This window comes from Bubalus kerabau, chromosome 22 (assembly GCF_029407905.1).
Source record: "Bubalus kerabau isolate K-KA32 ecotype Philippines breed swamp buffalo chromosome 22, PCC_UOA_SB_1v2, whole genome shotgun sequence".
Taxonomy (NCBI): Eukaryota; Metazoa; Chordata; class Mammalia; order Artiodactyla; family Bovidae; genus Bubalus; species Bubalus kerabau.
The window spans coordinates 16,947,665-16,973,958 of NC_073645.1; the positions used below are offsets into that span (position 1 = coordinate 16,947,665).

Here is a 26,294-nt window from a genome sequence, read left to right on the forward strand (position 1 = left end):
TTGGTTGGTGATACTATCTAATCTTCTCATCCTCTGCCACCCCCTTCTCCTTTTGCCTTCAGTCTTTCCCAGCACTTAGACCATTTTGCATTGTCCAAGTAAACAGAGGCATCTATCAGGCAGGACATTCTGAAGGCTAAACTGCCCAGGAGTTGGGAGCAAGACCCAAATGTTTCTTTGGATAAGGTTAATCCTTTTGTGCATAGTGGATGGGGAAGTCCCTTGGTGTCAAGACCACAGGACCTGAGATACAGTAGGAGTGTAAACACAGTGTTTAGAGAACATTGTGGTGACTGCAGTGTGGCCTTGTACTTAAGAGTATGGACTCTGTTGACTTCCCTGGTGGTCCAGTGGTTAAAACACCATACTTCCATGGCAGAGGACACCAGTTCGATCCCTGGTTGGAGAGCTAAGATCCCACAAGTCATGTGAAAGTCACTTAGTTGTGTCAGACTTTTTGAGACCTCATGGATAGTCCATGTAAATCTCCAGGTTAGAATACTAAAGTGGGTAGCCTTTCTCTTCTCCAGGGTATCTTTCCAACCCAGGGATTGAACTCAGGTCTCCTGCATTGCAGGTGGATATTTTACCAGCTGAGCCACAAGGAAAGCCCAGTGATACTGGAGTGGGTAGCCTATCCCTTCTCCAGGGGATCTTCCTGACCCAGGAATTGAACAGAGGTCTCCTGCATTGCAGGCAGATTCTTGACCAACTGAGCTATCAGGGAAGCCCACAAGTCATGAGGCATGGCCAAAAAATAGAAAAAAAAAGAATATGAACTCTGGAGCCACATTACCAGGATTCAGAGTGGGTGTTCATGTTCATTCCACAACTAGCAACTAGCCGTCACTTGCTAGTTGTGGAATCTATGACAGTTTACATAATCTGTAACTTATCTGTAAGTCAGTGAGGGTAATAACAGTTTCTATGTTATAGGCTTGTTGTGAGGATTAAAGAGTTAATATATAAAGCACTCAGAATATGTGCTGACACATAATAAATGCTGTAGAAAGCAGAAGTTTGTTTATTCATTCCTTAATCATTCAGTTAGTGATTCTTTTTTGAGCACTAGTGTGTTGAAGGCTCATCTCTTAAATCTCAGACCTTTAATTCCAGATATTTAGTGATATATCTAGAGGGCTTGTGGCTCTTTAAATACTAACATGTTCAAAAGGAATTAAGTATTTTTCACCCAAACTGTTTCTGCTACTGCTGCTGCTAAGTCGCTTCAGTCGTGTACGACTCTGTGCGACCCCATTAGACGGAAGCCCACCAGGCTCCCCCGTCCCTGGGATTCTCCAGGCAAGAACACTGGAGTGGGTTGCCATTTCCTTCTCCAGTGCGTGAAAGTGAAAAGTGAAAGTGAAGTCGCTCAGTCATGTCCGACCCTTAGCGACCCCATGGACTGCAGCCTTCCATGCTCCTCCATCCATGGGATTTTCCAGGCAGGAATACTAGAGTGGGGTGCCATTGCCTTCTCCAAACTGTTTCTACTGATGTTATTACTAACAACCTAGTTTGTTTGTTCAGAGATTTTATTTTAAAGTATCAGCTCTTGTAGAGATTGAGCTTAATGAAGAAATTTTGGTGAACTGGGAAATTAATGATAGCTTTCTTTTTGTGTCTCTACAGGTCTGTGTATGATGACCAACCAAATGCACACAAGAAGTTTATGGAAAAGTTAGATGCTTGTATCCGTAATCATGACAAGGAAATTGAAAAGATGTGTAATTTTCATCATCAGGGTTTTGTAGATGCTATAACAGAACTCCTTAAAGTAAGGACTGATGCAGAGAAACTTAAGGTAAGAAATATGTTAAAATTCTATTTACCTTTGCTCTCAAATCACTTACATATTTATAGTGCATATTTACAAATTATTATTAAATGTACTGTTTTTAAGTGGATTAGTGTACATATTTGGGAATGCTTTATTAATAAAGTTGTTATGCTGATGACAGGAGTTACCTCTCACTCTCTCTCTTTTTTTGGTAATGCATTGACTTAACAGGATTTCTTTCCTTACAAGAAATAAACTAAAAAAATTCGCACAGTGAAAGACCTCATTTGGGGTTTTAGAGTTCTCAAGTGACAATGAGTACAATTTTTTGATAAAAAACTATTTTCTGAAAATTTGTAAAAACTTATGATAAGTGATTGTGTTTTCAAAATTATTTAATAATAGTGAAACTTTTTTTTTCTTCACTTCATAGCAATGTGTAATTTTCTTAAAGCAAGTTGGTCTGCCTTTTCTACCACACAGCTAAAACATTATTTATGAAATAAGACCTGGATTTGTTCTGTCAGAATATAAAGTATTTAGTTATAAGAATTGTCCTATTTATCTTTCTTTACATTTGGAGAGCTTAGCAGACAGAACGACACTGGTTCACCAAAGGTTATGATTAGAAAACCATTATATAAAGGATATTCAGATAACAAGAGACCAAATACGGCATCAATGAGGTCACTGAGCATCATTGTTCAGAAATTAATGAGATTTTTAATAAACCAGAATGTGCTTCCTTACTATGATGACCTAATGAGTCACTTAATATGTGGGAAAATTTGAGGTTGAGCTTTGCCTGCACCTGCAGCATTAAAATGTTGCTGTGGATTGAGATTTCCGTGTTTGATGTTAATCAACCACCCAGTGTTTGCATTCAGCAAAGTATGAATGTTTAATTACCATAAAATGCAATCACCATTTCCTACAGACAATGAATGGCACATAGACCTCATTGAAGTTATCAAAAAGGGACCACTGGTCAATTGGGTCAGTGATTTGAATTGTTTGACAGACTTAGAGAAGCAAGTAAAGTTCAAAAATCTAGATTAAATTTGAGAAGTTTGCCACAGAATCTGTTAAAAAGAACTGTCATAAGTAATTGAAGTTAACAAAAGCCCTTTTCAATCAAAAGTTCAAGTTCAAGCTGTAGAGTTAATTTGAATTTGCATTTCTTTGTTCTAAGTTTCTCATGAAGCATGATCTGATTACAAGGGTGAGCAGTTACATCAGGGCAGTTTTATGCATATTTGTCTAACTAAGGTGAAATTATTTTTAAGGTGCAAGTTACTGATACCAACCGAAGATTTCAAGATGCTGGAAAGGAGGTGAGAAAATGATTTATTTTTTTGTGTATTCAATATGTGGATGCAATTTAACTGTTCATTTTAAATACGGGCATTTCTTCTCTTTAAGGTGATAGTCCAAACAGAAGATATTATTCGATGTAGAATTCAGCAGAGGAATATTACAACTGTAGTAGAAAAATTACAGTTATGCCTTCCAGGTGAGCTAGACATCTGCAATGTAACATTCAGCCTGGTGAAACTGTAATTTAATGGTGTTTAATCATTCTTCATTATAGGAATTATAGATTACGTGGTGTTTATTCCCCCAATGCCCATGGTTTTCCTTCCTATCTACTTTACTCCCTGCATTTTCATCTTTTTCCGTATTATAAGGCGCCTATTTGATGGTCTATCACATCAGTCTCCTAGAACAGCCTCTACCTTTTCATTCCCTTTCAGCCTAGTTTGCCCTTTGTCCCTCCCCAACCCCTCCTTTCCCCCCGCAGAATACTTTCCCATGGAGAGTGTCTTTTGATTCCATTTTCTTTCATTTTCCTAATTTGCCTACTTTTTTAAACCTCTAGTTTTCCACTGTTTTCTTTTTGTCACTTAAGCAGTTGGTCTTTGCTCCCAATTTCATTTTACTATTAGATAACATACAGAAGTGCCAGATATTCTCCCTTTTTCAGTCTTGCCTTTCCCTCCTAAGTTTTGGGAAGACTGACTTACTAGGTTTCTGAGTTTTCTGGTCTCTCTGTTAGGACTCATATACTACTGCGACATTGCAAATAAATTCTGAATAAACTAGCCAGTATTTTCTTTACCTGCATATACCCTGTTCAAAAAAAGGAAACAGGTAGATGACTTCTTTTTCTTAATATAGTAAGCTAAATCCATCTCAGAGTCCTATTTTTTAACTTTTTTTTTGTAAGGAAGGAACCTGAACCTCCATATCCAGGGAGATAGAATAAGGTGCTTTGTATAATATTCACATAATGTAAATTTAGCTTAGACTACACATTACATAATCTGTTAGCATATTGTATTAGCTAAACAAAAATTATTTGCTGACTTGTAAGAATAAAGTTTCTTTTTTTTATTGTCACTGAAGTTCTGCTCATCTTAATTTCTGATGGACCAGGGATATGTGCACATTAACTTTGAGTAAATAAAATATCTACTTATTATGTTAGATTTTAGGGTTGGAAACTTAGTTCCTTATAATAATGCTTAATAATACCTCTTTGCCACCATCATATACACTGAAATAGTCATGAACGCAGCCTCTTAAGTTTGAATGCTTTGTCCTTGAACTGTAAGAAGTAAGCCTAAAAAAATTGGGTGCTCATGGAATGAGGAAGAGTAAATTCAGCTTATTCAACCCTAATGAGCTGTTTGAAATAGAGAAATAAAGGGAAGTAGAAGTTAAGAGTTTTTTACTGCTACTGTCTTTACTCTCAAGGCTGAACAGGAAATCTGAGTTCATGTAAACATTGTGTTCTTAATAGCCACATCCAGAACCACCACTTTCCCTCCATCCATCCTTCTATCTAATTATTCACTCGTACATACTTTTCTGTGTCAGGCATTATGGTAGATATTAGAAATATAAAGTTGAAAATGATGTTGTCCCAGCTCTGAAGGATCCTACCATCTAATGTGAATAAAGACAAACAAACCATTACTGTATAATTGCCTAACTTCCTCCTTAGATTAAGAGGGGTAAGAGAGGATATAAGAAGTCACAGGGTAAACAATGAATTTTCCTGGTGTTGTAGTTAGTTATTTTGGGGAAAGTATTATTTTTATGTGAAAACAATATGGAAATAATATAAGGTAGATGTGAAATTTACATGAATTGTTGAGATAAAATAGACTTCAAAGCAAGTTTATAGTTGTAGCAGCAGTTTTAGGCTTTTTCCTAGGTTATGTGTTCACTCTAATGCTTTGGATGGAAAATGTGAGATATATTGCATTGCAATAAAGGGACTTTGATAGAGATATACATGGGGTCTGCAGAGTTAGGGCTGGTTCATTATAGCCACCACTGCAGTTTTTATGGTTTTTCAGACAATTAAACAGTATCTTTTGTGAACTTGAAACCCCCTAGGGAGTAGCCATAAGAGTGTAAAAAATCTGGAAAAAAATGTGTCTATCTCTCGTGTCTAGGAAAATGTGAGCTAGCTTAATGATCTAACAGTAATTCACCTGCTTTATACCTCGAAATTCTACTAAGGATGAGTGGTACTCTGCATAGTTGCATTGAGACCTTTTTGGTGGCAGTGTGTCTTCTTGCTGAAGCTTATAACAATTTTATTGAATAATTACATTTCTGAGCCTTTGATGGAAATGATAAACAAAGATACTTTGTTATGTTTCTTTATGCCTTTATTATAATTTACTCTGTGCTGTAAACTTTTGAGATTTTTCTTTCTCTGTGAATTTGGGTGTAAAATTTTGTTTCATGAGCTACAGCAGTTACCTTATTTATTTAGTATATTGAATCAAAATCAGTTAATCTCACTATTGCTCAACTTTCTCTCTCAAGTAACTAAGACCACACTTCTCCTTCCACTGCAGCAAGAAATATTAGTAAGTTTTTGATTAAGATAATTGTTACTAGGTTGATGTCTCAGTTTTAGGTGTCAGCCTATGCAAGTGTTGCCAGTTCGATATAATGTATTAATTTATGTAATAGAGTGTTCAATATAAGCAGAAATTAAAATGCTTTCATTTACTTGAAGTATAAAATTTTATTTGAAAATATAAGCCTAAATCAAAGTACAGAGAAAATTATTGAATTTACAGTATGCTCTTCCCTGCTTTATTTTCATCTTTCAAACTTTTTTAATTTGGAAAGCTAAAATAAGTTTTCTTTTTTAATGCAGTGCTGGAAATGTACAGTAAGCTAAAAGAACAGATGAGTACAAAAAGGTGAGTTTCTTTCCTGTTTTTAATAAGAGGTTTTTTCCTATTACTGAAAGCATAAAGAAAATGACTGTAAATTATAGTGAATAATCTGAAGTTTTGCTTTCTGTGTTTAACTGTTCTTTGTTAATGCGATTTACCAATCAGGGTCTTTCAATACAGCAATCCTTAGCCATTTATTTTTGGATGCTTGCCCTTACATATCAAAGGTTGATAATACTGATGAAAGACAGATAGCTGAACAAGAATGCAAAAATATTAACATGTTAATGTTGCATACAGTCAAAGGCTAAGTGTGTATTTTGTGAAAGCAAAGTGTGGGTAGTTACATATTAACAATCTGGACTGTGTAGTTCATGTTCTGTTTTATAATACACATGAATACATGACAGATGAAAGATGATTTAAACTAGTTTATGGATCGCCATAGGAGCATTAGATATAATTATGTTTAAAATGTTTTAAAGATGAACAATTTTAAATTGTGTAGAAAAATCAGAATCAGACATGCTTGAAACAGAGAAATAATCACTTCTTGTTTATTAATAGCTACTTAATTATCACAGCACATTATATGCAAATATATACTCAAGAGATTTGTATATGTACTGCTTTGTGTAATGCTTTGCATTGAACTTTATTGGACTTTATCAATTGGTACTAATTAGTAGAATGATTTTATTCCTTCCTAATACATGACCCACAAACTATTCTGAAAGAGTCTTTTATGTATATATTATTAATATATTATATATTATCTATCAAAGTTGTACATCCTCCTATTTTAAATAATAGTTAATAGTTCTGTGTGTTTGTTGCAAAAAAAGAAAGACCAGACATCACCTTCCCTTCATGCCATTCACTAGTCCTTCTTCCTAGGGTCAAAAACTTTTCCATTTTTTAAGAAATTATTTTGGTGTTTACATTTATGTCTTTAAATAACTAAATTTACTGTTGCTTCACTATTTTCAAGCTTGGGGCATTATGTATTTCTTCAGATATTTCATAATCTAATACTTATATGTAAATTTCCCCATTTGTCCCCCAAATGTCTTTTATATATTTTTTGTCCCTGTAATCTAGAACAGCCTTCCCACTTTGCTTTGTTTTTCATGAAAGAGTTCAGATTAGTTTTAGACCAGGGCATTTTGGATTTATTTTATCATGTTTAGATTCAGATTAAATGTTTTTGGTAAGAGTACAACATAAATGATATTAAAGCAACAGAAGTCATGTGCTATCAGATTATTTCTAGATTATCCTAAATTTGATCATTTGCTTAAGGGGATGGCTTAAGAAAAGGTATGTTTTTCTCTTTGCAGCTATTAAGTAGATGTCTGGTGATTCCCTGGTGAGTGCTCATATTTAGTGCATGGTGTGTGTGAGTGCTCAGTCATGTCCAACTCTGTGCGACCCTATAGACTGTAGCCTGCCAGGCTCCTGTGTCCATGAGATTTTCTAGGCAAGAATACTTGAGTGGGTTGCCATTTCCTCCTCCGTGGGATCTTCCTGACCCAGGGATTGAGACTGCAACTCCTGAGTCTTCTGCATTGCAGACAAATTCTTTACAGCTGAGCCTAGTGCAATGGACATAAAAAACTGATTGGAAGCTCTGGGTATATGGGTGGGACTGGTTTATTGTGAGTTTCACTGTAAAGTTATCTGGAGCGGGCCCTTTTAGTTGGGGAGTTTGTGATGTTAGAATCTGGAGTTGTTTCTTCTAGGACTGGTTAGATTTTCTAGAGGAGACTTCTCCTGTCTCCTCTCTGAAGGGTAAAGATCTGACTTCTGGTATTCTGGGTTGTGAGTTGGAGAAGAGGGCATCTACTATATATGGGCTCAACTAATCCTTTTCCCAGGTGGCTCAGTGGTAGAGAATCTGTCTGCAATGCAAGAGACACAGGTTCAATCCCTGGGTCAAGATGATCCCCTGGAGAAGGAAATGGTGACCCGCTCCCATGTTCTTGCCTGGGAAATCCAGTGGAGAGAGGAACCTGGTGGGCTACAGTATATGAGGTTGCAAAAGAATCGGACAAGACTTAAGAGACTAAGCAGCAACATATTATTGCCCTCAACCTTGAGTAGTGTCCCCCATTTTAGAAATTATTTGGTTTGATCTGTTTAGCATTTTGCCAAGATGGAAAAAGGCAGTTGTTTAGATGCTTGTCAGGAAGAATATCTAGGGTCTGCTTCTTAAACACATTTTAACCAGTACTCCTTACTTTAGCCCTCTTTTGGGGGTTTTGTAAGGGCTATTCCTTACAATAGCCTTTCTATTGGACACTTGTGCATCCATAAATAGTGAAATTCCTGTCACTTCCTATACTTTTGGAGTTTTTGTGGGATAAATTAGGTTATTCTTGGTTTTCCTCTATTGAGTTAGAATTCATTTTCTCAGGTCTCAGGTCTATCAACTTTCCAGATTCTAAAATTTCATTGTACTCTTTTCCTTATCTCTTCATCTGTGTGGGTTTATGCTTTTTAAAAAATCCCTTCATTATCTTTTTATTGGTGTTTCAAAAAGGAGTAAAGCGGAAAACATGTATTCAGTATGTCATCTCACTAGATACTTAGTCCCTACTTCTCTTTTTTTGGGCTTATGGTGCCCTGCCATATGTTTTTATAAGTACGGGTGTCCACATGGGGTAATGAAACACTGGGTACAGGCAGATGTTATTCCTACTGATCAGCTGGAGGTTGCAAATTAAGTGACCTACAGAATCAAGCTAGCACACAGTTGTATTTGGTGTGATGAATATTGTTTTTTTATTAGTTACTGTCACTTCACATTTGTTTAAAAAATATCTGGATTTATATTTGGGTGACTCCCAAATTGAATCTCAAATCTTAAGCTCTAGTGTAATATCTCTGATTCTTTTTTTTTTTTTAAAGCTTTTTATTTTATATTGGGCTATCAGTTCAGTTCAGTTCAGTCGCTCAGTCATGTCCAACTCTTTGCCACCCCATGGACTGCAGCATGCCAGGCCTCCCTGTCCATCATCAACTCCCAGAGCTTGTTCAAACTCATGTCCTTCAAATCGGTGATGCCATCCAGCCATCTCATCCTCTGTCGTCCCCTTCTCCTCCTACCTTCAATCTTTCACAGCATCAGGGTCTTTTCTAATGAGTCATTCTTCGCATCAGATGGCCAAAGTGTTGGAACTTCAGCTTCAATATCAGCCCTTCCAATGAATATTCTGGATTGATTTTCTTTAGGATTGAATGGTTTGGTCTTCTTACGGTCCAAGGGACTCTCAAGAGTCTTCCTCAGCACCACAGTTCAAAAGCATCAATTCTTTGGCACTCAGCTTTCTTTATGGTCCAACTTTCACATCCATACATGACTACTGGAAAAACCATAGCTTTGACTAGACGGACCTTTGTTGGCAAAGTAATGTCTCTGCTTTTTAATACGCTGTCTAGGTTGGTCATAGCTTTTCTTCCAAGGAGCAAGCGTCTTTTAATTTCATGGCTGCAGTCACCATCTGTGATGATTTTGGGGCCCAAGAAAATAAAATCTGTCACTGTTTGCATTGTTTCCCCATCTACTTGCCATATTGGAATACAGCTGATTAACAGTGTTGCGGTAGTTTCAGCAAAGGGACTTAGCCATATGTACACATGTATCCATTCTCCCCCAAACTCCCCTCCCATCCATCCTGCCTTATAATGTTGTGCAGAGTTCCCTGTGCTATATAAAGTAGGACCTTGTTGGTTATCCATTTTAAATATAGCAGCGTATACATGTCAGTCCCAAACTCCCTAACTATCCCTTACCCCCACCCTTCTCCCCTGGCAACTGTAAGTTTGTTATCTATGTCTGTGGATAATCTGTTCTATTGTGTAAATAAGTTCATTTGTATCATTTCTTTTTAGATTCCACATACAAGGGATGTCCTACAATATTTCTCTTCTTTGTCTGACATACTTCACTCAGTGTGACACACTCTAGGTTCCTCCATGTTGCTGAAAATGGCATTATTTCATTCTTTTTAATAGCTGAGTAATATTCCATTTTATATATGTACCACATGTTCTTTATCCATTCCTCTGTTGATGAGTATTTAGGTTGCTTTCACATCTTGGCTGTTGTGAATAGTGCCACTGTGAACACTGGGGTGCATGTATCTTTTCAAGTTTTGGTGTTCTCTGGATATATGCCCAGGAGTGGGATTACAGGATCATATGGTAGCTCTATTTTTAGTTTTTAAAGGAACCTCTGTACTGTTCTCCATAGTGTCTGTACCAGTTTACAAACCCACCAACAATGTGGGAAGGTTCCCTTTTATCCACACCCTCTACAGCATTTATTGTTTGTAGAATTGTTGATGATGGTCATTCTGACAGTGTGAGGTGATACTTCTAATTTCCTTAAATGTATTTTACTTTAAGTCTGTACTATGTACTTTTTTGATGGTAGGAGATGTGGATGAGAGAGATATCATGAAATCATATATCAAATAATTTAATTAAAAATTTGGAACTATTATCCATATATATTTAATATATGTATATGATATGATTTAATATGATATGTATATTATGACTATGATAATGCTTGGGATGTTGTAGATTTAGATGAAATGAAGTAAAGAATTGTTTGTTAGTGAATTTTCTTCCTGCAACTTTTTCATATGGTTTATAGTTTGTCATTAGTATGTAGAAGTAAATGTTATTTTCTTTACCTTAGCTATAACAGTATCCTTTTGGATGGAAGTGATGGAATGATTATTTGGTCTTACTTGTAAAATAAATATAATAAGAACCTTTACAGATTGTTCTTTTTAACTTCTCACAGATATTATTCAGCTCTAAAGACTATGGAACAATTAGAGAATGTGTATTTTCCCCGGGTTAGTCAGTACCGGTTTTGTCAGCTAATGATAGAAAATCTTCCTAAGCTCCGTGAAGATATTAAAGAAATCTCCATGTCTGACCTCAAAGACTTTTTGGAAAGCATTCGAAAACATTCTGACAAAATAGGTGAAACAGCAATGAAACAGGTGAGAATATAGAGAACTTTATTTATTTACTGAAATATAATTGATTTACAATGTTGTGTCAATCTCTGCTGTTCAACAAAGTAACTCAGTTATGGAGATATGTACATTTTTTAAAAGGAAAACTTTAATTTAATGGTATTTAATAATCTAGGTTATAGAATATATCCAAAATTTACTTTTTTTTTTTACTTACATAAAATGCTTGTTTCAATTTTATCCTTTACTTTGTTTAGTCACTAAGTTGTGTACAAGCCTATTATGACCCCATGGACTATAGCCCACCAGGCTCCTCTGTCATGTCCAACTCTTTGCGACCCCATGGACTGTAGCCTACCAGGCTCCTCAGTCCATGGGATTTTCCAGGCAAGAATGCTGGATTGGGTTGCCGTATCCCTCTCCAGGGGATCTTCCCAGGGATTGAACCCGGGCTTCCCGCATTGTAGGCAGACGCTTTTTACCATCTGAGCCATCAGAGTTTGGAAGCAATGTTCTAAATAAATGATTTTTTACTACAAAAATTGAATATCATAGACAAAATAAGTTCGGGCACAGAGGGAGAAAGAGAATTCTGATTTTTTTTTCCCCAGTGATAGGTTAATGATGTTAATGGGTGAGAAGGGACAATGATTTTCTTAAGCACAAGCCTCTAGAGCCAGCATCAGGTTTAGGTGAGGGTAGAGCTAGATTTCTGTGATGTACATGGTCATGATGTACATGGTCATGATGTACATGGGCATCACAGTAGAAAGGCCTGAGTAACAGTAGCATAGCTCTTAGAGGAAATTCACCATAAAGAGGCAGTGGGTAAACTTTCTACATGCTAACGGAACAGAGTAGCTACAGTCTGACCTCTCCCAACAGAGGGAATGTTCCACTAATATGCATCAAGTACCATTTCCTTCCTCAGGGGATCTTCCTGACCCAGGCATCAGACCTGGGTCTCCTGCACTGCAGCTGGATTCTTTACAGTCAGAGCTACCAAAACATTAATTAGGCATTAAATAGTGAGATAAAAATGCTGGAATTAATCCTATAGTTTTTTCAATCTCTGATAATGAGGCTCTGATAGTGAAGTATCACTAAAATGCATAAAAGAAAATACAAGGTTTCTCAATTAATCTGTATGAATACTCATTTTTGTCAATAAGTAAGTCAGTTGTAGGATAACAGTTTCTGCCTTTCAAGTGTTCATAAACTGTGGATGCTTTCTGTGGAAAATGAAATAAGCTTGCAACTTGATATCATAGTTTTCTGTGAGGTTAGTAGACATTTTTTTTTCCTACAAATAATCCATTGGAGTTAAGGCAGCATATTTTATGTATGTTCCAGTATGATATCATATCTTTTAAATTTTTCTAGCGTTGTTAAGTTTATGTCTTTAGTTTTCCTCTTAAAAAAGAATTAGTGGTAATTCTTTTATAAAATCTTGACAGTGCTCCAAACCAAAGGTCATTAAAATAATTGAATCACTAGTTGACCTGAGGCTTCCTAAGTGGCTCAGTGGTAAAGTATCCGCCTGCCAATGCAGGAGATGCAAGACACAGGTTTGATCCCTGAGTTGAGAAGACCTCCTGTAGTAGGAAATGGCAACCCACTCCAGCATTTGTGCATGGGAAATATCATGGACAGCAGAGCCTGGCGGGCTACAATCCATGGGGTTGCAAAGAGTCAGACACAACTGAGCATGCATGCGCATACATTAGTCAGATTCATTGAATCAAAGAGCGGGATGGTGGTTGCCAGAGGGGAATGAGTTACTCATCTACAGACATAGTTTCAGAATGAAATGAACACGGTCTAGGGAATTCCCTGGTGGTCCAGTGGTTAGGACTCTGGGCTTTCACTGCTGTGGGCCTGGCCTCTATCCCTGGTCAGGGAACTGAGGTCCCACAAGATGCATGGGGTGCCCATTAAAAAAGAAAAGATGAACAAGCTATAGAGGTCTTCTGTAACTATTATACCTATCAGCAATAATGTATTAAATTATTGATATACACGTTGAATATGTACACTTAAAAATTTAAGAGAGTAGATCTCATGTTAAATGTGCTTACCATAATAAAGTAGAATTGAAAAAAAGAAAGTGAAAGGAAATAATCAAGAGAAGAAATCAGTATAATAGAAAACAAAGTACAGTAGGGAGGATCAACAAAGATGAAAATTGGTTCTTAACCTTTTCAAATAAAATTGATAACCCCCTGCAAGACTCTTGAAAAAAGAAGGAGGGTACAAATAAATCATGAATAAAAAATGGGAGATCATTCCGGAGCCTGTACCTCCAGACATTAAAAAGATGAAAAAGTACGAAGAAATTCTTAAACCAGTTTTGACCACAATATTTTTTCAAATAACCTGAACTTTTCTTTTCCCCAAATAGGCACAGCAGCAGAAAATCTTCACTGTTACTCTGCAGAAGCAAAATAATGTAAAATTTGGGAAGACTATGTATATAAATGATAGAATTCCAGAAGAAAGGAATGAAATTGTATTGAAACATGCATTTGAGGAAGAGGATGAGAATGAAGAGGAGGTGATGGGAATTTGTTTCTTTTTCTGTTTTTTTGTTTTTATCTGTTCCTTCATTCCTTTCTTTTCTTCCCTTTTTACTTTCTTTTCTTTGTCCCTCCCTCATCTGTTATTGGGTGGTTTTTTTCTGCTTGAGTTGTAATGTCTCTGTGAGTCCTGCCATGTGTAATGTGAACTTAAGTAGATCAGTTTGTAATGATATTAGAACAAAAGAATCATTGAAAATGTTAGATTGCATAGTGGGCAGATATAGATTATCTATATAATATATGGATAATAAAATATAGATTATGTCTTATATCGGAGAAGGCAATGGCACCCCACTCCAGTACTCTTGCCTGGAAAATCCCATGGACGGAGGAGCCTGGTAGGCTGCAGTCCATGGGGTCGCAAAGAGTTGGACACGACTGAGTGACTTCACTTTCACTTTTCACTTTCATGCATTGGAGAAGGAAATGGCAACCCACTCCAGTGTTCTTGCCTGGAGAATCCCAGGGACGGGGGAGCCTGGTGGCCTGCCGTCTGTGGGGTCGCACAGAGTCAGACACGACTAAAGTGATTTAGCATTAGCATAGCATATGTCTTATATATAACATAAATAAGATATAGATTATATTTGTAGGCTACAGATAGTTTAACCTAGGTGTTCTGCAATAATTAACAGTAAAAGTATAAATTTAATTTTTTTTGTAGTGATCACTCATAATTTAATTACCTGTGGCAAACATTTAATTGCATGAGGGCTTAACCTTGCCAGTTAGACTAATTCTGGATGCCCTACCTTTTTTTCTTTGTTTGGTGCTGAGATAGTACAAAGAAATTTTAGTATGATTAAAGTTAAATTTTTAATTTCTTAAAAAAGTTTTATTAAGTCTAGAAACCTTGAAATTGTCTGTAAATATTTTCTTTCTTTTATTCTGTATGTTCAAATTCATTCCTTGTCTAGTGCTTCTTTTATTCTTTCTACAAAGTCATCTGTTGAGCCTACTTTTTATCTTTTCCATTGAATTCCTTTTGAATTAGTTAATACCATAAGAAGTCTAGTATTCCCAATTGTTTATAAGTTTTGCCTTGTCAATGAGATTTTAAATTCTTTTTTTAAGGACACTGTTAGGGTATAGTAAGAACTTTTAATTGATTGATTAAAAAGGAACCATATAAATATATGTGTCCATGGCTTCTCTGCGGAGAAGGCAATGGCACCCCACTCCAGTACTCTTGCCTGGAAAATTCCATGGATGGAGGAGCCTGGTAGGCTGCAGTCCATGGGGTCGCTAAGAGTCGGACATGACTGAGCAACTTCACTTTCACTTTTCACTTTCCTGCATTGGAGAAGGAAATGGCAACTGACTCCAGTGTTCTTGCCTGGAGAATCCCAGGGACGGGGGAGCCTGGTGGGCTGCCGTCTATGGGGTCACACAGAGTCGGACACGACTGAAGCGACTTAGCATAGCATAGCATGGCTTCTCTGTGGTTGTGGGAACCACTGAGTGTTCAATGTGTACATTTGCATTATATGCCTTGAGGATAAGTGAATCTGTATGTATTTATGAGTGTGTGTGTATATGTATGTTAATATTTTATGTATGTATATACATATATTTATATATATAGTGGATGTCTGATATACAGACAAATAAATTGCCTTAAAGGGTTTAATGTCTTTCTAATATGGAATTAATGTGACCTGAATGGTCCCTTGGAATAAAATAAACATTTTTAAAATCTGATTTTTTGTTCTTCTTAATCAATATTCAAAGAATCTCTGTCCTTTCTCCCTTGAAATTCAGAATGGTGAAAATGAACCGTCTAGTCTTTGTATCTCAGTTTTCCTGGATCTGTTTTGTGTATCTTTCAACTGTTGGAAGCATTGCCATCTTCCCCTTCCCGTAATCCATACTCTAAGAGAAACTTGGTTGTTTCCCTGTTCTTTCAGATCTATTTAATTATTACTACATTTTATTTCTTTCATTTTCACAAATAAGTAACTGTAATAAAAATAATTTAAGTTCACTCGGAGTATTTGTAAGACTAGAAACGTGTTCCTTTAAAAAGAGTTTATTTCACAAGTTTGGGAAACTTTATGTTACTTTGTTTCTTTCATTGTAATTTGTACTTTAAAAATATTAACGTCTCAGAATCAGGATACATCTTCAAATTGATGATATTATAGTTTCAAGTGGTAGTGTTTTTTCCTTTTTTAGTGTTCCATAAAATAAAAGTGATAATATCTTAAATTTGATGAAATAATGCTAAGTGATGCATAAGCGAAGGAGCTTCACCTGTAACTAAGTTGTACATTTGTGCACTGTCTTCTTCAGAAGCAGTAGTTATATATCTAGTTATCCATAGCAGTTTTCTGATAATCTATTAAGCATGTTAAAGATATATAGGGTCCCTGCTTTATTGACCTATAACCTAAAATAATCAACAATGATAATAAATATATAAAGAATAAGGTATGAACAGGTGCCAAAACATAATAAAAAGGCATTGTGTTTCTATTATATGCTTTGTATGGTTGCTAAATGTTATTACATGAAATCTATGAATCTTCTTGTCTAATTTTAACTTTGTATTATTCAACAGTAGACTAGTAGTTTGACCTATAATTTTAAAAATTTGTTTTATTTTTTCAGGTCTTAACTGTACAAGATCTTGTTGATTTTTCCCCTGTTTACCAATGTTTGCATATTTATTCTGTTCTGGTAAGTATCTTTTATATACGTGTATATGTGTATGTGTACATGTGTGTGTGTGCCCACATGTGGGTGCATATACTTATATTATTAAAAAGACATGTATGCATTTTAGGCCTGCTTTTCTAAAGGCTGACTACAAGTTCATTGAGCTGTAGATCTACATGCAGTGTTTATTTGTGAAGTATCCACTGCATGTGAGGCATTTACTTCTTTCTTTAACTTATGATGTACTTTGAAGTATACTTTTCATGTATACTTAAAAGAACTTTCCATTTCTTCCTTCTTGGCTCTGTACAGTTGTATCACAGTTACTTTTAAATATGTTACTTATGTATTTGTTATGCCAGACTACATTGTTTTCATTTTTGGTTGAACAATTATCCTTTTATTTTAATATAATTCATATACCAAAACATTTACCTTTCTAAGATATATAGTTTAGTGATTTTAGCATATTCACATGGATGTGCAACCATTACAAATAGTTTCCGGACGTTTTATTAGTACAAAAAGAAACCCCTTACGTGTTAGCAGTCACTCCTTACTCTCCCCTCACCTCAGTCCCTAACAAGCACTAATTTACTTTCTGTCTCTGTGAATTTGCCTATTCTGGGTATTTCATATAAATGGAATCATCATATATGTGGCCTTTTGTGTTCAACTTCTTTCATGTGGGTAGAAGTTTAAGATATTAATTGAAATTACTCTTCTTTTTTAACCTAGACATTTAAAGCTGTAAATTTCCTCCTAACCTCTGATTTAGCTGCAGTCTCTGAGTTTTGATGTATTGTGTTTTTGTTTCCATTTATCTCAAAGTATTTTCTAATTTCCTATGATTTCTTCTTTAACTCACTAGTTATTTAATGGAGTTAAATAACTAATTTAGCTTAAATAACTAAACACCAAGATGGAGTTTAATCTTCATGTTGGTGAATTTCCATAAAGTTCTTCTGTTACTGATTCCTAATTTAATCACATTGATTAAATCAGAGATCATATTTTATATGATTCTAGTCCTTTTAAATTTATTGAGGCTTGTCTTTATGGCATCACAATGCTTTATCTTGGAGAATGTTCCATATAAACTTAAGAATAATGTATACCTGGCTGTTGTTGGATGCAGATTAATGGTAAACCATGTTAGAAACAATATATTGTCCTGTGGTGAGCTATGCATAGTTTTTTTATTTTTTTTACTTAAATCCTAATTTTGTATGGTCTTCATGCATGTTTGATCATTTTTTAATGTTTTGGTTCCTTACAAGAAAAACTCTTCTTATTGGTCAGTAAATAATTAGATTCAATCTAAGACCACAAAGGAGTCCCATTTACAGGTTATTCACTAGAGCTGTTTCCCAAATATATAGGCTCCTAAGGGCATAGTTCTTATACAACATGTTCAGAAGTTGAGGCTTGATACCTAATTTTCCTACTTAGTTTTCTTCACTGACAGCCGTATTTTCTTTGGTCAGTCAAAAATGTATAAAGCCTAAGTGATAAGTTGGGCAACTATCAAATTGTTTGAATTTGGCTTTGAGTGAGTGAAGTCGCTCAGTCGTGTCTGACTCTTTGCGACCCTGTGGACTGTAGCCCCCCAGCCTCTTCCGTCCATGGGATTCTCCAGGCAAGAGTACTGGAGTGGGAACTTGGCTTTAGTTTTCTTAATTGTCATGACTCCAAACAAGGTAACTGCCTATGAACTATAATGCCAAAATCTTGTTCTTGGTATTCAATGTGAAATACCATTCCGCATTTAATTCTAGTTGTTAGAAACTGAAAAATGACCCTTACGGAATAAAGAAGTTATCTGTTTAGAAATGTGTTTGTGTTATGTGTGTTTTTATTACTCTACTGATTTTATTTTAGGGTGATGAGGAAACATTTGAAAATTATTACCGAAAACAAAGAAAGAAACAGGCAAGACTGGTATTGCAACCCCAGTCAAATATGGTAAGTATATGGAAATTTTGAATTGTTGTCAGTTTTTAACCCCTTTAATTTCTTCAGAGCATGGATTCCACTGAAAATATTTATTGAATACCTACCACTTCCAGTAATTGGTTTAGGTGTGAAGGTTGCAGTAGTTCAAATGGATGAGTCCCTTCTCTCATGAGCTTACATTCTATAGGGAAGACAGACTATAAATAAATAAGAAAAGTCAATAAATATAAAATGTCAGGGAGTGGTAATTAGTTTCTGACAGTATGGTAGACTGCTGCTGCTGCTAAGTCGCTTCAGTCGTGTCCGACTCTGTGCGACCCCATAGATGGCAGCCCACTAGGCTCCTCTGTCCCTGGGATTCCCCAGGCAAGAACACTGGAGTGGGTTGCCATTTCCTTCTCCAATGCATGAAAGTGAAAAGTGAAAGTAAAGTCACTCAGTGGTGTCCGACTCTTAGCGACCCCATGTACTGCAGCTTACTGAGCTCCTCCGTCCATGGGATTTTCCAGGCAAGAGTACTGGAGTGGGGTGCCGTTGCCTTCTCCAATGGTAGACTGAGTACCTTAATTAAGTATTCTACTGAAAAAAACAACTAAAGATGCTGGATAAAACTTTTTTTTAAATCTTAAATTCTTTTACATGCACTGAGGATCACATAGGAAAGTATAGTCCTGACAGAGACTAAATAAGTAATCTGAAGGGGCTATGTTTGTGGGATTTTTATCAGTCATTCTTAAGAATACATGTATTTTTTGGCTATAAAATTGTGACATATTTGCTGTAGAAAAATAAGGAAAAAGTGAAATAAAATAATCCATAATGTAAAAAAACTACTAAGTCAATGTGAAACTGTTCTATATGTTGGTTATGGTGATACGTATGTGACTAGATACATTTGTGGAAGCTCATAAAAGCAGCACATGAAAAAGAGCTTTACTGATGTAACTTACACCCCAGTACACCTAAATGTAAGATATAGACGGCAGCCCACTAAGCTCCTCTGTCCCTGGGATTCTCCAGGCAAGAACACTGAAGTGGGTTGCCATTTCCTTCTCCAATGCATGAAAGTGAAAAGTGAAAGTGAAGTTGCTCAGTCGTGCCCGACTCTTAGCGACCCCATGGACTGCAGCGTACCAGACTCCTCCATCCATGGGGTTTTTCCAGGCAAGAGTACTGGAGTGGGGTGCCATTGCCTTCTGTGATAAACAAAACAGGAAAACTTAAGTGAAGACAAATCCAGACAGGCATAATGAAACATTGTGCGTGGGTTCTAAGTCACTTCAGTCATGTCCGATCCTAAGGACTGTAGCCTGCCAGGCTCCTCTGTCCATGGGGTTCTCCAAGGCAAGAACACTGGAGTGGGTTGCCTTGCCCTCCTCCAGGGGATCTTCCAGACCCAGGGATTGAATCTGCGTTTCCTGTGGTTCCTGTATTGCAGGTGGATTCTTTACCACTGAACCCTGGGGTAAAGCCCCAGTGAAGCACTAAATGTAGCTTTTTCCCTAAGGGGAATCTGCTAAATGGGAAAGCATGAGTTTTAAGGATGTAGAAGTATAGAGGCATAAGCCCAGAGTCACCCAAAGAGGGTGATGAGAGATTCTCTCCTTTGCAAGGCTGAGACTCCAAAGAATTATAGCTCATTATTGGAATGACCTAGAGAGAAAGCCATCTTGCAAAATCTCTCAGGTCCTTCTGCCAAACATACTAAAGAAAATTGCCTATCCCAAATCCTGGTGCTGAGTGAACAAAGAAAAAAATCCCTAATAATTCATAAGAAGCAGTTCTTAACATGTGTTTGCAATCCAATTTCATTCTACTTGGATCGTCAAAAAAATCTCAGGCTGAAAATTTAAAGTCGTTGCATTTTGATGTTGTCTCCAGGTGTCTGTTAGAAGCAAATGCAGATCTTCTCTGAACCTTCATACCAAGTTAAGAATATCCACAGTTAAAGTTTCAATAGGAAAATTAACAACTCATACTCAGAACTAATTACTGAACAAGTGAGAATCTTTAGAAATATTGACAACAGAAATAAATTGTAAAAGACTTTCAATATTTGAGTTATTAGGCATAGAATATAAAATAACAGTATTTTATATAAAATAACTATTATATTTAAAGAAAGAAAAGCTTGCCTTTCTCAATAGGGAGCCATAAACTATAAAGAAATTACCAAAAAAATGTGAAAAAAATCAAGTAGAACACCTAGTAAAGATATATGAGCCAAAATGAAAAATTTGTGAACAACTTTTAACAGTTGATGAATTCTTAGTTGACCTGAAGAAATTATCTAGACGATATCACAGAGAGCAACTTGAACTCTCATATGCTTCTGATAGATATGACTATTGTACCTATTGTAACTATTTGGAAAATAGTTAGACAATTTGTTATAATGTTAAGCAAATACTTATCATATGGCCCAGAAATCCCACTCCTAAGTTTTTACTCATAAAAATTGAAAATGTATCTACATAGTGGCTTATTCCCACTCCAGTACTCTTGCCTGGAGAATCCCATGGATGGAGGAGCCTGATGGACTACAGTCCATGAGGTTGCTGGGAGTCGGGCACGACTGAGTGACTTCACTTTCACTTTTCACTTTCATGCATTGGAGAAGGAAATGGCAGCCCACTCCAGTGTTCTTGCCTGGAGAATCCCAGGGATGAGGGAACCTGTTGGGCTGCCTTCTGTGGGGTCGCACAGAGTTGGACACGACTGACGCGATTTAGCAGCATGGTAACTTTATTCATAAATACCAGAAACTAGAAACATTCCAAATGTCTATGAGGTAGTGAATAGATAAACAAATTGTTGTATCTCTACTTAATGGAATGTTATATACTTAGCAGTAGAAAGGGAACTGATACATGCAATAACATGGATAAATCTTTTTTTTTTTTTTTGAAACAAGTAAAGTGTTTATTAGGAGGAAAAGGAGTATAGTATGTGTGGATAGATACACAGGTGAGCTCACAGAGAGGGTCCCTGAGTCACTGTCTCATGGCAATTGAAATCACTTATATCAGGCATTTCTTCTGGGTTTCCTTTGACCAGTCATTTTGATTTGCCTGGTTCACAGTCCATATTTGGTGTATCTCAGGATCCTCTTGACATGGATAAATCTTAAAAGCATTACTGGAAGTGAAAAAATGCAGATACAAAAAAATTACATATAGTGTAATTTGTGTTATATGACATTTTTGAAAAGGCAAAACTATAAGATAGAATGGGATCAGTGGTGAAGGGTTAGGGATTGGGCAGAGTGATTCACTACAAAGGGGCATAAGGGGAACTTTGTTATGAGGTAGAAATATTCTCTATCTTGATTTTGGTGTGGTTTCACAAATGTCTACATTTGTTGAAACTCATTGGACTCTCATATGTAAAATTTGCTTTATGTAAATTATAACAATAAATTTAACTTTAAAAACAAAGATAAGAGAAGACCTTAAAAATACCCAGAGAGAAGAGGTTATTTTCAAGTAAACAAGACAGTGGAGTATTTTCAATGCTGAAGGAAAAGAACTTTCTACCCGAGATTCTCTATTCAGTGGAACAAGGACAAAGACATTTTCAGACAAAGAGGAGGAGAGTTTGTTACCGAGACGCCCTTAGAAGGAAAGAAAAGACTGTAGTCAAAAAGAAAGTGATGCCAAATGGAAAAAATGAGATTCTAAAAGAAATGAATAGCAAAGAAAGTATAAATATGAGGATAAACCTGTGTTGACTATAGAAAATAATATTAATACAGTATTATGGATAGAATTTAAAACAAGATAGAATCTTATCTTTAAAACGAGATAGAGTCAAAATGCACAATAACAATAGCATAAATATTAGGGTGAATAGAATAAATATTAGGAAGTTATTGAAACTGAACTGTTTTGGAATTATCCAGAAAAGAATAAAGTTATTAATTAATTTTAGAGTTTGATTATTTAAGTATGCATAATGTAATTTCTGTAACAATTAGAAGAATAGAAACAGTATATAGTTAAATATAATTTAAAAAGCTTAAGTTATAAAAAATTCATCTTAGAGCTGATAAAAAATGTTAATTTGAATCTATAAGTACTTGATAACATTGACTCAAAGTATTTAAAGCAAAATTGCTGCAACTAAAAGGGTAAATTAAAAAATCCATAAGCATTGTGGATGCTTCAGTATCTTATAAGCCATTAGACAGGATAGCAGTAAGAATACAGAACATGTTTAATAATAGGCTTATCTAATAGACTTAAAGCTCAACATTCAGGAAACTAAGATCATGGCATCTGGTCCCATCACTTCATGGCAAATAGATGGGGAAACAGTGGCAGACTTTATCTTTTGGGGCTCCAAAATCACTGCAGATGGTGATTGCAACCATGAAATTAAAAGACACTTACTCCTTGGAAGGAAAGTTATGACCAATCTAGACAGCATATTCAAAAGCAGAGACATTACTTTGTCTACAAAGGTCCGTCTAGTCAAGGCTATGGTTTTTCCAGTGGTCATGTATGGATGTGCGAGTTGGACTATAAAGAAAGCTGAGTGTGGAAGAATTGATGCTTTTGAACTGTGGTGTTGGAGAAGACTCTTGAGAGTCCCTTGGACTGCAAAGAGATCCGACTAGTCCATCCTAAAGGAGATCAGGCCTGGGTGTTCATTGGAAGGACTGACGTTGAAGCTGAAACTCCAGTACTTTGGCCACCTCATGCTAAGAGGTGACTCATTTGAAAAGACCCTGATGCTGGGAAAGATTAAGGGCAGGAGGAGAAGGGGACGACAGAGGATGAGATGGTTGGATGGCATCACCGACTCAATGTACATGAGTTTGGGTGAACTCTGGGAGTTGGTGATGGACAGGGAGGCCTGACATGCTGCGGTTCATGGGGTCGCAAAGAGTTGGACCTGACTGAGCGACTGACCTGAACTGAACTGAATAGACTGGTGGTCCGGTGGTTAAGACTCAGTACTTTCACTGCCATGGGCCCAGGTTGATCCCTGATTGAGGAACTAAGATCCCAGAAGCCATGCAGCACAGCCAAAAAAAAAAAAAAGAATTCTGTTTCACACCTGTAAAAACACTTTTTAAGAGTACATATTGAACACTGTAAAATGTGACAACATACTATGTTATAAAGCAGGTATCAAGACATATCCAACTTTAGTGTCATGTAGACTCTCTTCCCTGATCATAGTATTTTTAAGCCAAAAGTGTAGTAACAGTCTCCTCCCTGAAAAAAATCCAGATGTTTGAAAATTTTGATCACTTTCATGAAATAAAATACAATATTTGAACTTAATTGAAATATTTTATGAAATTCAAATAATCAAATATTTTCTTTTTGTTAAAATTATGAACAATAGGAAATTGTAGACCATTTCAGAGGAATTTGACTTTTATTATGAATCAGATAAAAAATCATTAGAAGGTGTTTAGGAAACGATATATTTATTTGATTAATTTTGAAAAGTATTGTTCTGGCAGCTGTCTGGAGAATAGACTGAGGAAACAAGCCTGAAAGCTTGGAAGGCTAGGTATGAGAATGATGTAATAGGCGTAGTGAGAGATGATAGTGGATTGAATTAGCCTACTGAGACGAAGGTTCTGACTTTTTAATTTGCTTATTTTGTCTCTTTTCGAATGCAAATTCCATGAGGGTAAGGACTTTTTGTTATTTACCAGTGTATCCCTTGTGCCTTAAAATATATGCTTATAGTAGACTCTCAATAAATATTTGTTAACAAATGTACTGATTTGCAACTACTTTTATGTTACTGATATCTATTGTTTTAAATTGATTTTTATTTTTCATTTACAGCATGAAACAGTTGATGGCTATAGAAGATATTTCACTCAAATTGTAGGGTATGTATCTAATATGGCAACAAATATTATTTTGATACTGTGTTAAATGTCAAAACTAATTATTTTCTATTTAGGTTTGAATTTTGTTTCAACTCGTTATTTTGCAATTGCTGTTTTTAGGTTCTTTGTGGTGGAAGATCACATTTTACATGTGACCCAAGGATTAGTAACCAGGGCATACACTGATGAACTTTGGAACATGGCCCTCTCAAAGATAATTGCTGTCCTTAGAGCTCATTCAGTAAGTTAGATAATTTATGTTACTAAATTTTTAATTCAGTTACTTCAAGAACTTATGAATTGGATAGTGTCAAAAGAAAGTTGTACCTTCATTAGTTCTACATTTTTTTGAAAATTGTCAGATTTGGAGGCAGTAATGTTAGGCTTTTGTTTGTGTGGTAATATTGAGCTGTGATTTTGCAACTGACTGGGGCTTCTGAAGACACTTTCAAGTCCAGCATTATAGAAGATGGAGAATTATGCTGTTCTCATTAGTCTCAACTGACCTCTTCATTAGATCACTGAAAAGCACCATGAAGAAAGGGTTTTTAATTATCATTCCACATTCTTTGTTTCCAAAATAAACTCCACCATTAAAACTCAATAGAACTTGTTCTTCAATGTTTATAGCTTATTTGCAGTAGTACACTTATAAATGTCCTAAAAATAATGTGCAGTTGTCAAAATTTAAACTCATTTGGAGTAGTGAATCTTTAGGTAATGCAAACTTTTTTTTGAAGAAGGGTAAAATGATAAAATATTTTTATAATATGCCTTTTGTGGAAGTAAAAATTATGTTATAAGGACTAGTGAAATTAATAATTTCTTAGTGTGCACTTTTTCTTAAGATAGTTTTGGAAGTTTGCCTTCAGTAAAATCTCCCCAAACTTAAAATTTTATAATCTGTTATTTAAAATTTTATTATTGAGAATAGAGATTGAAAATATTTTGAAGAAATATTATTAGTTTAAGTGATACTTAGATTATAAATACATTTTATTTTTACTTATCAGGGACATAGATTCTGGGTACACTATTTGTCCAATGAACTACAACTTTTTCTATCATATATAATAAAGAACAGTATATTTTATCATGGTTTATATTCAGACCAGCTATGAATATGTAATATTGTAGTATGCTCCCTATTGATTTCATGACATCGTGTATGAAATCATATTATATTAAATGCAATATATCATATTTAAAATCTTACTAAATGCTATTAAGGGAACACGAGTGAATTTCACTATCCTTTTGAAATTATTTTCCTTTGATGGATTACTAAGAAAATACTTAAATTGTCACTTAGAAAAATATAATTGATTGCATCTCTTTTATAATAGAATAAATAAATAATTGAAAAGTAGAAATATAAACCATTTTTTCAATTTGAAATAACTAGTTCTTTAAAATCTAAAGACTTTTTTGGAAATACAAGCATCATTGCTTTGACCAAAGTAAGTGTGTGCAAATCTCAGGAAAATTTCTTTTCATATAGTACCTAAAGTGGTTTGTCATGTCATGATCTTTCCCTAATAATTGTTTAGTGAATAGAGGAAGTCAAATGTGAATCTGATAATCAAGACTTTAAATTTATTGTAAGTCAAGCAAATTTAAGGAAAAATTTTCAAGTTTTATTTCTTAATTTTTAACGAAGTGACTCTGGTGTGTGTGTGTTTGTTTGTTTCTACCCCCACTTACCCTTCATTCTCCCAGTCTTATTGCACCGATCCTGATCTTGTTCTGGAGCTGAAGAATCTCATTGTAATATTTGCAGATACTCTACAGGTGGGTGATAATCTGATATTCAGTTAATGGCTATTTGAGCACATAAAACTATTCAAAATATAGTGTAGACCATACTCATTTCTTGTATTGTGGCTTAATGGTAGTAAATTAGCAATAATCAAATGTTTACTTATGTATTGATATTCTCCTATCACGCAGAACTTTTCATACTACTGCTTTCCTGATTATGAAGCTTGGACAGAGATCAGGGAATATTACCATCTTTTAAAATATTGGTCATTCTGTTGGAGTAGATATAGTATTTTTGCAGTTAAAAAAAAGTACGCAATGTAATGGGAAAAACCCTGAACTAGAAATTAGAATATTAAAGTTCTGCCTGAGGATAGTGAACGTGAGCTGTGGAATCACAAAGACCCGAGTTTATGTTCAGCTTTTGCTGTTGATTAATTGTATGCTTACAAGTTTTCTGAACTTCAGATCCTCATTTGTGAAAGTGAATTTATTAATTAC

The 26,294-nt window shown here is 35.5% G+C and overlaps 1 protein-coding gene across 7 annotated transcripts in view; it reads left to right on the top strand.

Annotated features, from left to right (window-relative positions):
* The window catches only part of EXOC6 (exocyst complex component 6), a 177,389-nt gene that overhangs the window by 36,928 nt on the left and 114,167 nt on the right, over window positions 1-26,294 (top strand). For all 7 annotated transcript variants that reach the window (XR_008707278.1, XM_055560915.1, XM_055560919.1 and 4 more), the window contains exons 2-12: window positions 1,633-1,804; window positions 3,067-3,114; window positions 3,203-3,293; window positions 5,964-6,009; window positions 10,802-11,006; window positions 13,384-13,536; window positions 16,172-16,240; window positions 18,101-18,184; window positions 23,986-24,032; window positions 24,153-24,273; window positions 25,752-25,823. Coding sequence is in view for 6 of the 7 variants with exons in the window: in XM_055560915.1 (XP_055416890.1) it covers window positions 1,633-1,804; window positions 3,067-3,114; window positions 3,203-3,293; window positions 5,964-6,009; window positions 10,802-11,006; window positions 13,384-13,536; window positions 16,172-16,240; window positions 18,101-18,184; window positions 23,986-24,032; window positions 24,153-24,273; window positions 25,752-25,823 (1,108 nt within the window). In the remaining variant the exon portion in view is untranslated. The remainder of the gene's footprint in view (window positions 1-1,632; window positions 1,805-3,066; window positions 3,115-3,202; window positions 3,294-5,963; window positions 6,010-10,801; window positions 11,007-13,383; window positions 13,537-16,171; window positions 16,241-18,100; window positions 18,185-23,985; window positions 24,033-24,152; window positions 24,274-25,751; window positions 25,824-26,294) is intronic.